Below are 17230 nucleotides of genomic sequence, written 5' to 3' on the forward strand. Positions count from 1 at the left end.
CACCTCACTCCTTCGGTCTTCTCTCGCATTATTACCTTACTAACTGAAATATCAGCATGGATGTTGCACTACTTCCTCAAACTCAATCTTTCCAAAACTGAGCTGATAATATTCCCTCCATTCCGTGCCCCCTCCCCTAACTTCTCCATCAAGATCAATAATACAGCCATCAATCCCTCATGCCAGGGTACTAGGTACAATCCTGGACTCCCATCTATCCTTTCAGCCTCAAATCCAATCACTGTCCAAATATTGTAGATTTCACCTCCGTAACATCTCCAAAATATGCCCCTTTTTAACCATTGAAACCACTAAACAACTTATTCACCCCCTTGTTATCTCTTGCTTTGACTTTTGTAACTCCCTCCTCATTGGCCAGGGTATTAGGAGTAATCCTGGACTCCCATCTGTCCCTTCAACCTCAAATCCAATCACTGTCCAAATATTGTAGACTCCACCTCCGTAACATCTCCAAAATATGCCCCTTTTTAACCATTGAAACCACTAAACAACTTATTCACCCCCTTGTTATCTCTTACTTTGACTTTTGTAACTCCCTCCTCATTGGCCAGGGTATTAGGAGTAATCCTGAACTCCCATCTGTCCCTTCAACCTCAAATCCAATCACTGTCCAAATATTGTAGACTTCACCTTCGTAACATCTCCAAAATATGCCCCTTTTAACCATTGAAACCACTAAACAACTTATTCACCCCCTTGTTATCTCTTGCTTTGACTTTTGTAACTCCCTCTTCATTGACCAGGGTATTAGGAGTAATCCTGGACTCCCATCTGTCTCTTCAACCTCAAATCCAATCACTGTCCAAATATTGTAGACTTCACCTTCGTAACATCTCCAAAATATGCCCCTTTTTAACCATTGAAACCACTAAACAACTTATTCACCCGCTTGTTATCTCTTGCTTTGACTTTTGTAACTCCCTCCTCATTGGCCAGGGTATTAGGAGTAATCCTGGACTCCCATCTGTCCCTTCAACCTCAAATCCAATCACTGTCCAAATATTGTAGACTTCACCTTCGTAACATCTCCAAAATATGCCCCTTTTTAACCATTGAAACCACTAAGCAAACTTATTCACCCCCTTGTTATCTCTTGCTTTGACTTTTGTAATTCCCTCCTCATCGGCCTACATATCGCCTCTTCGGTCTGTCATGAATGCTACTGCTAGGCTCACCCAACTTACTGACCGTTCTGTGTCAGCCACCTCTTTCTGCCTATCCCTCCACTGGCTTCCCAACGAATACAACTCAAAACATTAACCATAACATATAAAGCCATTTGCAACTCTGCCCCAAACTACATCATTAAACTTGTCCCCAAATATCACCCAAAGCGTCCTTTCCGTTCCTCCCAAGACCTCCTGCTCTCTAGCTCCCTTGTCTCCACCTCTCCTTGCTCATCTCCAGGATTTCTTCAGAGCTTCCCCCATCCTCTCCAACTCTCTACCCCAGTCTGTCCGACTATCTCCTACTGTCCACTCTTAGGAGATCTCTGAGAACCTATCTCTTCAGGGAAGACTATCCTACCTTCAGCTAATAACCGAATCTTCATTTTCCTCCCATCAGTTCATACCCCACAGTTATTAACTTTTGTTCCTCCAGCCCCTCCCTATTAGATTGTAAGCTCCCAGGAGCAGGGCTCGCTTTACCCTCTGGTGTCCCACATGGAAGAAAAATATATTTGAAATATATTTTTAAAATATTCTTCCCAGATATATTGACATATATTTGAAATACTACAATTTTGGCCGTATTCAATATATTTCAAAATATATTTCAATACATATATATGTGGGATTTCTTAGATTGTATGCTACAAGTGACCTCCTATCCCTCTTGTATTGAACTGTATTGTTGCTGTATTGTCACCCTTTATATTGTAAAGCGCTGAGCAAACTATTGGCGCTATATAAATCCTGTATAATAATAATAATAAAATTTAAAAAAAACAATAAAAATAAATAAATAAATATATATATATATATATATATATATATATATATATATATATGTATATATAAAAATAAATATATATACATACATGTATGTATGTATGTATGTATATATACAGTATATATATATATATATATATACTGCATGTTGAAATGCTTTTTTTATGTATTTCAAAATCTATGCAAAATATTTTTAAAACTAGATTTTTGAAAATATATTCTTTAAAAAATTTTTTAATATATAAAAAAGTAATTTTAACATACATTTTTACATATATTTGTAAATGCATTCCAAAAATGTAGATTCAATGTATTTTTAAAGACATACAGTATATTTGAAAATGTATTTTTAAAAATATTTTTCATATATTTTGTAATAAAAACGCATTACAACATCAATACGGCCAAAATTGTAGTATTTCAAATATATGTCAATATATTTGGGAAGAATATTTTTTAAATATATTTCAAATATATTTTACTTCCGTGTGGGATTGAACGGTATTGTTGATGCATTGTCTCCCTTTATATTGTAAAGCGCTGAGCAAACTGTTGGCGCCATATAAATCCTGTATATTAATAATAATGACCTTATTTCTTTGTATTGTTTTCAATACAACATTTTTTATATGATGGGACTGAAAAGGTCTCCATTTTAATCATTAACCCCTAGACGATGAGCGCACACAAATATACGGGCTCTCGGCATCTGGGCCTTGACACAGAGTGGCCGCATATTTGCGTACCTTTTTGAAAATACATACGTATGTGCTGAAAGCTCGCGCCCTGCGCACACCCAGCGCATATGTCCGTGACTTACAGAAAGGTCCTGATCTCCCCTTGTGATCAGGACCTTTTCCGACCATGTGACCGCTGTGACAGCGTGGCCGCTACTCCTCCCAGCTTCTGAAACCTCTTAAAGGGCAGGGAGGCGCCGATACAAAGGGGCCATTTGTCTTTGGTCCATAGCAGCCAGATGGAAAGTCAGTAGGTTATGGTATCTCCTAATTACGAAATAATAGTTTCAAAAATTTTGATTTGTAAGGAAAATCTGTTGGTATATAGAGGCCGCCAGGAAGCCCTCCCTACACATGCACAAAACGTATTGACTCAACATCCGCAAAAAGTCAATAAGAACTGGAGGCAATGGACATTACTGTAAAAAAAGAACTAAAAAACACTCTATGTGTGACTACTACAGTTCTATTTGTGGCAGTGCAAGCCTTTGCCACAATGTAATATTAGGTAGGGATTGGAAAAATGACAGGATTCTCAAATTTGCAGTTTGAGAAGCTCCAGCAGGTTGTGACTGGAGAATACGGTGCCTTAAGTTTTCTCCGGATTTGGTAGTACCAGATCAAGGCCTGGACCTTGAAGGTTCCAAAGAGTCCTGGTTGGGATGAAACCTTCAATTCTGTGTCCAGAGCCTTGCCAGCAGAGCTGGGTATTCCTGCCAGAGCCTGCATCCCTTGTGAGGGGAACTTCTCACCCAAAAAAGTGATGGCTACATGGGTCTTTGAGTCCAAGAGAGGATCTGGGAGGCCAAGAAAGTCCAAGCGGCTAGTGGGTCCAAGGGGCTGGAGAAATCTTGAAGTCCTTGGAGGAGTAAGCAAACCCAAGAGGGCTGGAGAACCCTATTTTAGACCAGGCATGGGGCTGTGCAGTGAGGTACTGCAAATTGAGGCTTAGTGAGTCTTACGAGCCAAGTGGCTTGGCATTTCCTTTTGATGCCGTTTTTTTTTTGTGTGGAGCTGAAACCCCCTGCGTGGGAAATCTTGTATTGTAAGGACTTTTGTTTTTCCCTTTAATAAAACATGGCAACCAGGTATATTATTGTACGTTTTGTTGTAGCCCTGATGAAGGGGGAGGACTTTTGACCACCAAAACGCGTTGATTGTCTTATAGCACAATATCAAGAAATGAATTTGGACTATTTTATCTTTTGGTCTGGCGTGCTTTCCGTATATGCTCGTTTCCTTCTGGTAACCTGCTGTAGTACCCACCTTTTGGATGCCCTTATTTTTCAGTGGAATGTTAAACATAGTTCCCTCTGACATGGACTTCACTAAACAGCACATCTACCACTGAGCTAACATATACTACAAAAATATCCAACCAACAGGCCTCAGGCATGATCGACCAAAGATGTTGAGTGCACGTGCTCATCGTCATATCCCGAGGTTGTCTTTGGGAAATAGACGTATGAGCGCTGCCAGCATTGCTTCAGAGGTTGAAGGGGTGGAGGGTCAGCCTGGCAGTGCTCAGACCATACGCCTCACACTGCATCAAATTGGTCTGCATGGCTGTCGTTCCAGAAGGAAGCCTCATTTAAAGATGATGCACAAGAAAGCCCACAAACAGTTTGCTGAAGACAAGTAGACTATGGGCATGGATTACTGGAACCATGTCCTGTGGTCTGATGACACCAACATCAACTGATTTGGTTCAGATGGTGTCAAGCGTGTGTGGCGGCAACCAGGTGAGGAGTACAAAGACAAGTGTGTCTTGCCTACAGTCAAGCATGGTGGTGGGAGTGTCATGGTCTGGGGCTACATGAGTGCTGCCGGCACTGGGGAGCTACAGATCATTGAGGGAACCATGAATACCAACATGTACTGTGACATACTGAAGCAGAGCATGATCCCCTCCTTTCGGAGACTGGGCCGCAGGGCAGTATTCCAACATGATAATTACCCCAAACACACCTCCAAGATGACCACTGCCTTGCTAAAGAAGCTGAGGGTAAAGGTGATGGACTGGCCAAGCATGTTTCCAGACCTAAACCCTATTTAGCATGTGTGGGGCATCCTCAAATGGAAGGTGGAGGAGTGCAAAGTCTCTAACATCCACCAGCTCCGTGACGTCATCAGGGAGGAGTGGAAGAGGACTCCAGTGGCAACCTGTGAAGCTCTGGTGAACTCCATGCCCAAGAGGGTTAAGGCAGTGCTAGAAAATAATGGCGGCCACACAAAATATTGACACTTTGGGCCCAATTTGGACATTATCACTTAGGGGTGGATTCACTTTTGTTGCCAGCAGTTTAGACATTAACGGCTGTGTTGAGTTATTTTGAGGGGACAGCAAATTTACATGTTATACAAGCTGTACACTGACTACGTCACATTGTAGCAAAGTGTCATTTCTTCAGTGTTGTCACATGAAAAGAGAGAATCAAATATTTACAGAAATGTGAGGGGCGGACTCAATTCTGGGAGATACTGTATGTATATACAGGGCTGGTGCTACCACTAGGCAAACTAGGCAGCTGCCTGGTTTCCCTACGATCTGCTATGGCTGGATGTAGGGGGGTGCTGAGGTTGGCTATGCCCCCCAGATTTCAGTTGTGCCCTCCCAGGCAGGTCTTTATATGGATGCTGTACCCGGCTGCTGAGTGCCTTCCCCCATCCCCCGCACTCACAGCTGGGGCAAGGGAGAGTAGCCTGCATCAGTGAAGCCTGCAAAGGAGAAATTACAGGAGAGAGGTGGGAGGCGCGGGCTGTGCTCTTCTCTCCTGTCAGTGGAGCGATCCCCCATAAAGCAGATGACACAGGATTGCTCTTACATGTTCAGTGTTTTGTTCATTCCCTGGCTCCCTGCTGCCGAGAGATGAATGGTCATTGGAGGAGATAAGGGGCGGTAATTTGTGTACAGTCTGATCCAAGAGCCATCCTGTGTCATCTGCTGTATGGAGGATCGCTCCAATGACAGGAGTGAGAGCACAGCCTGCACCTCTACCTGGTTTCCTGCCTGTAGATACACAATACAAGGGGGGGAGAGGTAGCAATCATTTTTGCTGAGATGAGAGGTTTGTGCAGGTGGGGAAGATGGGGGCTATTTGTGCTGGGAAAGGTAATGTGGATGATGGGGGAGTGGGGGAGGGATTTGTACTAGTAGAAGGAATGGGGGGATATGTGCTAGGAGTAGGAGGAAGGTTTGGAGGAAAGGGGGGATTTTGGGGGGATTTGTGCTAAAAGGGGGGGGGGATATGCAGGGAAAGGTAATCTGGAGGGGTTTTAGCCAAAGGAGGGATTTAGATAAATTTATTCTAGGTGGGGGGATTGAAGGAAGAGGATTGAAGGAAAAGGAAGGAAGAGGATGAAAGAGGGGATTGGGGGATTTGTGCTAGGAGAGGGGATTGGGGGTTTTGTTTTAGGAGAGAGGATTGGGGGACTAACCCCCATGGCTTAGTCATGGACCTCCATGACTAAGCCACATGGGCAGAGCGAAATGCGTGGGGAACATGACCCATGGATGGAAATGAGCTGAGGATACTTTTACTTGCACGACCATTAGGTTTCTCAGGAGTGCGACGATCGGGACTTTCTTCTGCTTTTACTTGCATGACCATTGGGTTTCTCAGGAGTGCAACAATTGGGAATTTCTTTTCCTTTTACTTGCCTGACCATTGGGTTTCTCAGGAGTGCCACGATCGGACTTTCTTCTGCTTTTACTTGCATGACCATTGGGTTTCTCAGGAGTGCAACAATTGGGAATTTCTTTTCCTTTTACTTGCCTGACCATTGGGTTTCTCAGGAGTGCCACGATCGGACTTTCTTCTGCTTTTACTTGCATGACCATTGGGTTTCGCAGGAGTGCCACTGTCAGGGCTCCAGGGTATGACCAGAGGTATGTGAACTGACGCAGGGAAACGCAGGCTTCAGATATGTTATAAACAATATAATTTATTAACACTAACAATACATAAACGCAGTGCAATACTAAAACATAACACAGTGCAAACAAACCAAACCACCCACAGATAACAATACATACAGTGCAAGCGTCGTCAGGCAGGCCGGGTCAATAACAATCGGGCAGGTATGAACAGGAGGAGCAGGCAGAGAGTAGTCAGGTCACGAGCCGGGTACAGCAACTAACGGGCAGGTAGGTACAGGGGGTCAGGCAGAGAATGGTCGGGGTCACAAGCCAGGGATCAAACAGGAGAAGTCAGCAGAGGTCCGGATCAGGCAGGGTCGGCAACCAATCAGTCAGACAGGAACAGGAACATGAACAGGGATGCAGGTAACAAGATACAGGGGCCCATAGAAAAGCACACACCAAGGCACAGACTGCAGGTCTGGCCATCCCTTAAATACACCTGCATAATCAGCTTCAGGTGTTTGGCTGACTACAGGGTTGAGTCTCTGATTGCTGAGAGCACCCGCTGGCCAGCCCTGGTACTGCAGCCCACAAGGCAGGTGAGTCCCACCATTACTGGCAAGTCCATTCCTGACAGCCACGATCGGGACTTTCTTCTGCTTTTACTTGCATGACCATTGGGTTTCGCAGGAGTGCCACGTTCGGGACTTTCTTCTGCTTTTACTTGCATGACCATTGGGTTTCGCAGGAGTGCCATGATCAAGAATTTCTTCTGCTTTTACTTGCATGACCATTGGGTTTTGCAGGAGTGCCACGAATGCGACTTTCTTCTCCTAGTATATGCAGAGCCAGGATGAGCTCTTACCCCCCCTCCAGCACACACAGTGTAAATCCACTAGATTTGGATACAGAGACCTAAGCAGCAATCCAAAACTTTTCATTTAGGTTCACATAGAACTAGCATCATCACACCTTCACATTTCCCTTAAAGGCTGATTCCACCTTTTGGAAGAGTTAATAAATGGCACTAATTAAAAAAATAATTTTCCTTTTTGGTTGTATTGCAGCCTGCAACGCATTGCAACTGTGATCAGTATGTTGTGGGTGCAATGCACAGGTTCTTCAGCTGCAGGTCTGTAATGAGGTACAGACCTTTGGTTATGGGGCTGGAGCAAGTATTCAATGGACTGTGAGTGTGGTATGGCCACTATGCTTGTGCTCCATTGAGTTATGTGAGTCCCTCTTCATGGGGGTAGTCTCTCCATTCACAGATATTTGTCAATGGATGAAATGGACGGAGCCATGAATTTCTAAAAATGAATTCCAAAAATCACTGTGCGGAGTAGAACCCCAGAATTCAGTATGTTGTGGGCAGGGGCAGATGGTTGGGGGGTGGGGAGTTGGGCAGCTGAAGTCTGTGACCATATTTTCTTAATACAATCAATGTAAGTACCTGAACTTTATACGGTAGGTTTGCCTGGAGTTCCATACAGAACATAGGAACATACTGGAGCAGACAACCATGACCATGAACTAAAATAAATATAATTGGAGTGCCATAAAGTCAGCCAGTCGGCACTGTGAGTTATTGATGGATATAATTGAGTCAAATAAAGAGCAAATAATAAAATTCATTAATAAATGTTTTTTTCTACAGACCATGGCCATACAACACCCTGGAAAGAGGTTACGATTTGGTGACTGGACAGCAAGCGCCTGAGAAGACCCTCAGGTAGGAAACTATGATTTAAAAAAAAACTTGGATTTTCCAAGGTGGCGTTAAATTTCACAAACAAACCACAATGTTCTGCTGGAGAATAAATCCCATTAACAGTCTTTTATCAAGCTGAAAAAAAATAAACTTGATTATTATTCTACTTACAGTTGCAAGAAAAAGTATGTGAACCCCTTAGGATTACGTGGAGTTTTGCATGAATTGGGCATAAAATGTGCTCTGAACGTCATCTAAGTCACAACAATAGAAGAACACAGTCTGCTGAACATAATACTACACAAACATTAGATGTTGCCATGGTTTAATTGCACATAACATGTAAATATTCACAGTGCAGGGAGGAAAAAGTATGTGAACCTTTGGACTTAATAACTGGTTGACCCTCCTTTGGCAGCAATAACCTCAACCAAACGTTTCCTGTAGTTGCAGATCAGACCTGCACAACGATCTGGAGTCATTTTGGACCACTCCTCTTCACAAAACTGTTTCAGTGTAGCAATATTCTTGGGATGTCTGGTGTGAATCGCTCTCTTAAGGTCATGCCACAGCATTTCAATCGGGTTGAGGTCAGGACTCTGACTGGGCCACTCCAGAAGGCGTATTCTGTGCTGTTGCAGCCATTGTTTTGTGGAATTACTTGTATGCTTTGGGTCATTGTCCTGTTGCATCACCCATCCTCTGCGGAGCTTCAGTTGGCGGACAGATGGTCGTACGTTTTCCTGCAAAATGTCTTGATAAACTCTGGAATTCATTTTCCCATCAATGACAACAATCCGTCCAGGCCCTGAGGCAGCAAAGCAGCCCCAAACCATGATGCTCCCTCCGCCATGTTTCACAGTGGGGATGAGGGTTTGATGTTGGTGTGCTGTGCCTTTTTTTCTCCACACATAGTGTTGTGTGTTCTTCCCAAACAACTCAATCTTGGTTTCATCTGTCCACAGTATATTTTGCCAGTAGTGCTGTGGAACATCCAGGTGCTCTTTTGCAAACTTCAAACGTGCTGCAATATTCTTTTTGGACAGCAATGGCTTCCTCCGTGGTGTCCTCCCATGTACTCCATTCTTGTTTAATGTTTTCCTTATTGTAGATGTGTCAACAAAAATGTTAGCATGTGCCAGAGATTTCTGTAGGTCTTTAGCTGACACTCTGGGATTCTTCTTTACCTCATGCAGCATTCTGCGCTGTGCTCTTGCAGTCATTTTTACAGGATGACCGCGCCTAGGGAGAGTAGCAACAGTGCTAAACTTTTTCCATTTGTAGACAGTCTGTCTTACCGTGGACACATGAACATCAAGGCTTTTGGAGATACTTTTGTAACCCTTTCCAGCTTCATGCAAGTCAACAATTCTGGATCGTAGGTCTTCTGAGAGCTCTTTTCTGCAAGGCATGGTTCACATCAGACAGTGCTTCTTGAAACCAGTAAACCCAAAACAGGTGTGTGTTTTTTAAGGGCAGGACAGCTGTCAGCAACACATCCAATATCATCACACTGATTGGAGTCAAGGTTGGCTCACTCCTGGCTCCAATTAGCTCTGGGAGAAGTCATTAAGCTAGGGCCTCACATACTTTTTGCTCCCTGCACTGTGAATGTTTACATGTTATGTGCAATTAAACCATGGCAACATCTAATGTTTGTGTAGTATTATGTTCAGCAGACTGTGTTCTTCTATTGTTGTGACTTAGATGACGTTCAGAGCATATTTTATGCCCAATTCATGCAAAACTCCACGTAATCCCAAGGGGTTCACATACTTTTTCTTGCAACTGTATATTTTACCTGTCCATCAACGTGATCTTCAGTAGACCATGCTGAGGTCCATGTTTCTATCGAATGTCACCAAGAAAGAATGTGGAATCGTTAGTGTTTCACTCTACAAAATTGGAACAAAGCCATGAAAATCTGCAAAATAAAGAGTGCTAAAAAAGAGAGGAGCAAAGCCAGAGAATGTAGAACATTTCATTGACGTTCAGTAACCAAACACATTTCAGGGATCTGCATCCACTTCTTTGGGGCTAAGAAGAACATTTGTAGCAAGACAGGACTCCAGCAGCCCCAGTGTATTGCCTGATTAGCCTCGGAAAAGTGACTACTCAAGAATGTAGAGAAAAGAGGTGACGGACAGTTTTGTCTCCATTGACAGGAAGGCCGCACACTTTCCAAAGCCTTTAGGGGTCTTCATATCTGAACCATTGACCATTCTGCTTGTGCCAGGGTCTTGAACAATTACAAATTCTTGTAGACTCTAGATCACAGGTGTCAAACTAGCGGCCCTCCAGCTGTTGCCAAACTACAAGTCCCATGAGGCATTGCAAGATTGATAGTTACAAGCATGACTCCCAAAGGCAGAAGCATGATGGGACTTGTAGTTTCACAACAGCTGGAGGGCTACCAGTTTGACACCCCTGCTCTAGATCCATCTATCCAAGTTATACCAGCTACTGAATTTGGCATACCATATGTAGCGCTAACCCCAAAGGGGCCACTAGTAACAGTTGGATCTTTCCTAACAGTACAGAGGCTACCAGTCACCCAAGCACCGGTCCACACACTTCAATAAATCAGTCTACGGGATGACTTTTTGTAATTTATTGCTTGAAGAACTTTAACAGGAGAGAGGATTAGGGCATGGGATAGGCCTTGTAGCTTAGCATGTAGTCATTAGAGGACAATCTTCTGAAGTAACTGTGGATATTGGACAGTTCAATGTCTTATATCTGGAGACCATGAGGCAAGTGTCTTGGCATCTGGGGACCTTACGCTTGTACTCAGTGCAATCTCCAGAACACTGCACAGTCACAGGGATCAGTTTAGGGTCTTTGTCCCCAGGACAGCTCCCGCCTTCCAGCTTCCGCAGACATGACCAGGTGAGCAGTACTGTCCAGCGCCCAGGGCAAAGATCCAGAATTGCACACCCCTCCCCTACTGTTGATATATGCCATAGAATGGGTGTACCACCCTGCATCTATTCTTTGCCCCCTTGCATTCAGTGCAGCTTTCCCTTCTGCCCACCCCTTGTCCTGGCCCTGCTGGTGAGTAAGACAGTCCCTCTCCAGACCAGATCTCTTGTGGTGAGGTTCTTCAGTCAGATTATAGTGGCTATACAGGCCCTCAGCTCTGACACTAGTGAGGCTTCTAAAGCAGTTATTCAGTCCATGGACTGCCTGAGGGCCCAGGTGAGCAGTACCGTCCAACACCCAGGGCAAAGATCCAGAATTGCACACCCATCCCCTACTGTTGATATATGCCATAGAATGGGTGTACCACCCTGCATCTATTCTTTGCCCCCTTGCATCCAGTGCAGCTTCCCCTTCTTCCCACCCCTTGTCCTGGCCCTGCTGGTGAGTAAGACAGTCCCTCTCCAGACCAGATCTCTTGTGGTGAGGTTCTTCAGTCAGATTCTAGTGGCTATACAGGACCTCAGCTCTGACACTAGTGAGGCTTCTAAAGCAGTTATTCAGTCCATGGACTGCCTGAGGGTAGCAGCCCTTTCAGCTCTGGAACCCTCCTTGGGAGAAGGAACCCAGCTCTTCAGTGCCTAAAACTATTTATCACCCCACATGTGTCGAACGTGTCCATGGACTGCCTGAGGGCAGCAGCCCTTCCAGCTCTGGAACCCTCCCGGGGAGAAGGAACCCAGCTCTTCAGTGCCTAAAACTATTTATCACCCCACATGTGTCAAACATGTCCATGGACTGCCTGAGGACAGCAGCCCTTCCAGCTCTGGAACCCTCCTTGGGAGAAGGAACCCAGCTCTTCAGTGCCTAAAACTATTTATCACCCCACATGTGTCAAACATGTGTCATGTGGCCCTAGCACCTCTCCTACAGCTGTGGCACCCTCCTCATCTCCACCTTGTCTCAGAGAGGAGGACATAACTCCTCCACCAAACCCTGTTAAGTTGGCATGTCATAAGCAACCATTAGAAATACACCTATAGGGGACACTCGTGGCCCTAGATTTATAGGCAGCCATGTTAACTGGTACAAATAGTAATTGTATATTACCACTTGACGCCGACGTCACACAAATATGCTGCTTCACAGAACTGGGATTTTTTTTGTGAGGCGTATTTGCCTTTCACGGCGCGCTTCCAGCACAAAGACTGCAGTGTCACTGAGAGCCCCGGGTTCCGTTCTAACGATCGTGACTCCCGATTACAGGTCACGTGATAGCCTCTGATCAGTCACTGTACAGCCTGGCCCCCTTGGGGTTTTTTTTTCTGTCTATGAATGGAGGCGAGAGATACATTGTATTTCTAACTCCTGGCATAGAAGGAAAAAAAAAATTTGTTAAAAAAAAAAGATAAATAAATATTAAAAAATTTAAGAAAAAATAAAGAAAAAATACCTAGATCAAGGTTTGATCTAGTTCAGTGCCAGGGTAAGTGTTTGAGTCAAGGTCAGGGTCAAAGGTCAAGGTCAAAAGGTCAGGGTCAAAGGTCAGGATTTAAAAAAAATTGGTATCAGTGTCAGTTCGTGTCAGTGTGTTTTAGGTTAAAAATAAACAAAAAAATAAATATTAAAAAATAAAATGAATAATAAAGAAAAAATACCTAGCTCAAGCTTTGATCTAGTTCATTGCCAGGGTAAGTGGTTGGGTCAAGGTCAAAGGTCAGGATTTAAAAAAAAAATTGGTATCAGTGTCAGTGTGTTTTAGGTAAAAAAAAAAAACAAAACAACAAAAAATAAAAACAAAATGTTCACTATTGTTTCTGGGCCATACTACGGGTACACACAACAAATAACATACACATATATGGTATCGCTGAGATCGTCAAGAGCTGGAGAATTTATTTTGGGTTGTTCTTTGGTGGTAGGTTATGGTAGTTACAAGAAACACAGCTAAATTTTAAAAAAATATATATTTTTTTTACTATTTTGGGCCAGTTTTCCTTTGATAATAAAAAAAATCAGGAGATATCCATGACCATTCACCACCAAATGAAAGCCCAATTTGTCCTGCAAAAAAAAAAAAAGTGATATAATTCACCCAGATATACAAAGCAGTTGTGATGATATGCACGGTTTTATTAACACGGGTCAATGTTGCAAAATTGTGCTTAGGCATTAAGATTTGTTTTACCCTTAGGCATAAAAAAAACCAAAATGCGCACTATTGTTTCTGGGCCGTACTACAGGTACACACAACAAATAACATACACATATAGGGTATCGCTGCAATCGTCAAGAGCTGGAAAATTTATTTTGGGTTGTTTTTTGCTGGTAGGTTATGGTTAGAGACGAGCGAATTTTTCAAAAATTCGATTCGGCTGATTCGGCGAATTCCAGGAAGAAATTCGATTCGATGCGAATTAATTCGCTACGAAGTTAACTTATAAAAAGGGTTTCTAGGCTTCAGAGACCCTTTAAATTAGTGCAGAACACTGTACCTTTAATTTAAATGCCCTTGGAGATGAGGAAGGAGAAGGAGAAGGATGAGAAGAAGGAGAAGGAGAAGGATGAGAAGAAGGAGAAGGATGAGAAGAAGGAGAAGGATGAGAAGAAGGAGAAGGAGAAGGAGGAGAAGGATGAGAAGAAGGAGAAGGAGAAGGATGAGAAGAAGGAGAAGGAGAAGGATGAGAAGAAGGAGAAGGATGAGAAGAAGGAGAAGGATGAGAAGAAGGAGAAGGATGAGAAGAAGGAGAAGGATGAGAAGAAGGAGAAGGAGGAGAAGGAGAAGGATGAGAAGAAGGAGAAGGAGAAGGATGAGAAGAAGGAGAAGGATGAGAAGAAGGAGAAGGAGAAGGATGAGAAGAAGGAGAAGGAGAAGGATGAGAAGAAGGAGAAGGATGAGAAGAAGGAGAAGGATGAGAAGAAGGATGAGAAGAAGAAGGAGAAGGAGAAGGAGGAGAAGGAGAAGGATGAGAAGAAGGATGAGAAGAAGGAGAAGGATGAGAAGAAGGAGAAGGATGAGAAGAAGGAGAAGGATGAGAAGAAGGAGAAGGATGAGAAGAAGGAGAAGGATGAGAAGAAGGACAGTTCTGTGACAGTTTCTGTCTATTTCTGACAGTTCTGTGACATTCACTCCATACAGCGGTTTCAACCGCTGTATTGAGGGAATGTCCCAGAAATGTCAGAAATAGTCAATTTCTGACAGTTCTGGGACATGTATGGAGTGAATGTCCCAGAACTGTCATAAATAGTCTATTTCTGACAGTTGTGGGACATTCACTCCATACAGCGGTTGAAACATTGTATCTATTTGTTTCCATAAATGACATTCTGCAGATACACTTAGAGGAGCTCTGCAGATACACTTTTTGCCGGCTTGGAATTATTCTTATTTTCATCCTACTTCTTCTTCTTCTTCATCCTCATCCTCATCCTCTTCTTCTGAGGATGAGGATGAAGAAGTAGAAGAAGAAGAAGTAGGATGAAAATAAGAATTCCAAACCGGCAAAAAGTGTATGTGCAGAGTTCCTCTATTTCTGACAGTTCTCTGACAGCTTCTTCACATGTACAGCGGTTGAAACATCTGTATCCTAAATGGAAACTAATAGATACAATGTTTCAACCGCTGTACATGTGTTCCTTCTGTCAGAGAACTGTCAGAAATAGCGGAGCTCTCTGCAGGGACACTTTTGCCGGCTGATCGGGAAAAATCCGATTCGCGCACCCGAAGTAGGCAAATATTCGGATTCGACGTGAATCAAATTTTTCCTGAAATTCGTATCGAATTCCGGTTCGCCTGGTTCGATTCGCTCATCTCTAGTTATGGTAGTAACAAGAAACACACAGCTAAATGTAAAAAAATTATTATTTTTTTTATTAGTTTGGGCCGGTTTTCCTTTTATAATTAAAAAAGAAAAAATCAGGAGATATCCATTACCATTTACCACCAAATGAAAGCCCAATTTGTCCTGGAAAAAAACACGGTATAGTTCGCCCAGATGTACGGGCATAGGGTATCGCTGCGATCGTCAACAGCTGGAAAATTTATATTTGGGTTGTTTATTTGCTGGTAGGTTATGGTAGCAACAAGAAAAGGAGCTAAATTAAAAAAAAAATTTTTTTTTTTTTTACTATTTACCACCAAAGCAATTGTGATGATACTGACGGTTTTACTAACACATGTCAACATTGCAAAATTATGCTTAGGTATTAAGATTGGTTTTACCCTTAGGCATGAAGGGGTTTAACCATTTGATGCCCGGCCTATGGCCAAATGGCGTCCGCAAAAATGTATTACCTTTCCGGGAGGCTGCCATATGGCGTCCTCCTGCACATGCCCAGTTCGCGCGCTTGCAGAGCCACGCAGCGGCGCGATCTGTGACCGGCCATGTACCTCGGACACGACCGATGACAGATCTGAGTACCGGCCCCCGTTGCCGGTACCATGTGACCTGCTGTGACCAATCACAGCAGGTCACATGACAGTTGTATACAATGGATGGCTTCATTCATGCCATCCATTGTATACTAGTGTCTAGCTGTGAATGGTCACAGCTAGTCACATGCACATGTCATGTGATTAGCTGTGGCCAAATCACAGCTAAGCACAAAAACAAACAAACCGCTGAATGAATCGATGTCATTCAGGTAAATGCTTGCTTATAGCAAAGTAATTCTTTGCTATAAGCAAATTGTGTAAAAAAAAAAAAATACTGATCACTTCCCCAAAGTAGTACAATGTTACTATGGTAACATTGTACTACTTTGGACATAGTGAAATATGAAAAAAAATCTTAAAAAAAAGAAAACAAAATTAAAAAAAAATTTAAAATAAAAAAAATAAATAAAAAAAAATTTAAAAATATATATATATATTTTTTTTTTTTCACATTGTCACCAGTCAGTGTCCCTGATCACCGCCATGCCAGTTATATGATGCTGTACTGCACTGGTGACAGTATGTAAAAAAAAAATAGTGAAAATAATTTTTTTAATTTTTTCATTTTCTGAAAAATTATGACAAAAAAAATACAACTTCAAAAAACTCGCCATGCCTCTTATGAAGTACGTCAGACTGTCTACTCTGCAAAAAGGGGTCATTTGGGGGATATCTGTACTGTCCTGACATTTTGGGGATATCAGTACTGTTCTGACATTTGGGGGATATCTGTACTGTCCTGACATTTGGGGGATATCTGTACTTGTCTGACATTTGGGGGGTATCTGTACTGTCCTGAAATTTGGGGGATATCTGTACTTGTCTGACATTTGGGGGATATCTGTACTGTCCTGACATTTGGGGGATATCTGTACTTGTCTGACATTTGGGGGGTATCTGTACTGTCCTGAAATTTGGGGGATATCTGTACTGTTCTGACATTTGGGGAATATCTGTACTTGTCTGACATTTGGGGGGTATCTGTACTGTCCTGAAATTTGGGGGATATCTGTACTTGTCTGACATTTGGGGGATATCTGTACTGTCCTGACATTTGGGGGATATCTGTACTTGTCTGACATTTGGGGGGTATCTGTACTGTCCTGAAATTTGGGGGATATCTGTACTGTTCTGACATTTGGGGAATATCTGTACTGTTCTGACATTTGGGGGATATCTGTACTGTCCTGACATTTGGGGGATATCTGTACTATTCTGACATTTGGGGGATATCTGTACAGTTCTGACATTTGGGGGATATCTGTACAGTGCTGACATTTGGGGGATATCTGTATTGTCCTGACATTTGGGGGATATCTGTACAGTCCTGACATTTGGGGGATATCTGTATTGTCCTGACATTTGGGGGATATCTGTACTGTTCTGACATTTGGGGGATATCTGTACTATTCTGACATTTGGGGGATATCTGTACTGTCCTGACATTTGGGGGATATCTGTACTATTCTGACATTTGGGGGATATCTGTACTGTCCTGACATTTGGGGGATATCTGTACTGTTCTGACATTTGGGGGATATCTGTACTGTTCTGACATTTGGGGGATATCTGTACTGTCCTGACATTTGGGGG

At 43.0% G+C, this 17230-nt stretch overlaps 1 protein-coding gene across 3 annotated transcripts in view; it reads left to right on the top strand.

Moving 5' to 3' along the window:
• ASTN2 (astrotactin 2) overlaps positions 1-17230 on the top strand; it is a 521452-nt gene that overhangs the window by 248771 nt on the left and 255451 nt on the right. For all 3 annotated transcript variants that reach the window (XM_089685523.1, XM_089685524.1, XM_089685525.1), the window contains one exon: positions 8230-8304. In XM_089685523.1, the coding sequence (XP_089541649.1) occupies positions 8230-8304 (75 nt within the window). The remainder of the gene's footprint in view (positions 1-8229; positions 8305-17230) is intronic.

This window comes from Staurois parvus, unplaced genomic scaffold (genome assembly GCF_062004578.1).
Source record: "Staurois parvus isolate SC_StPar_1 unplaced genomic scaffold, SC_StPar_1.0 ptg000377l, whole genome shotgun sequence".
Taxonomy (NCBI): domain Eukaryota; kingdom Metazoa; phylum Chordata; class Amphibia; order Anura; family Ranidae; genus Staurois; species Staurois parvus.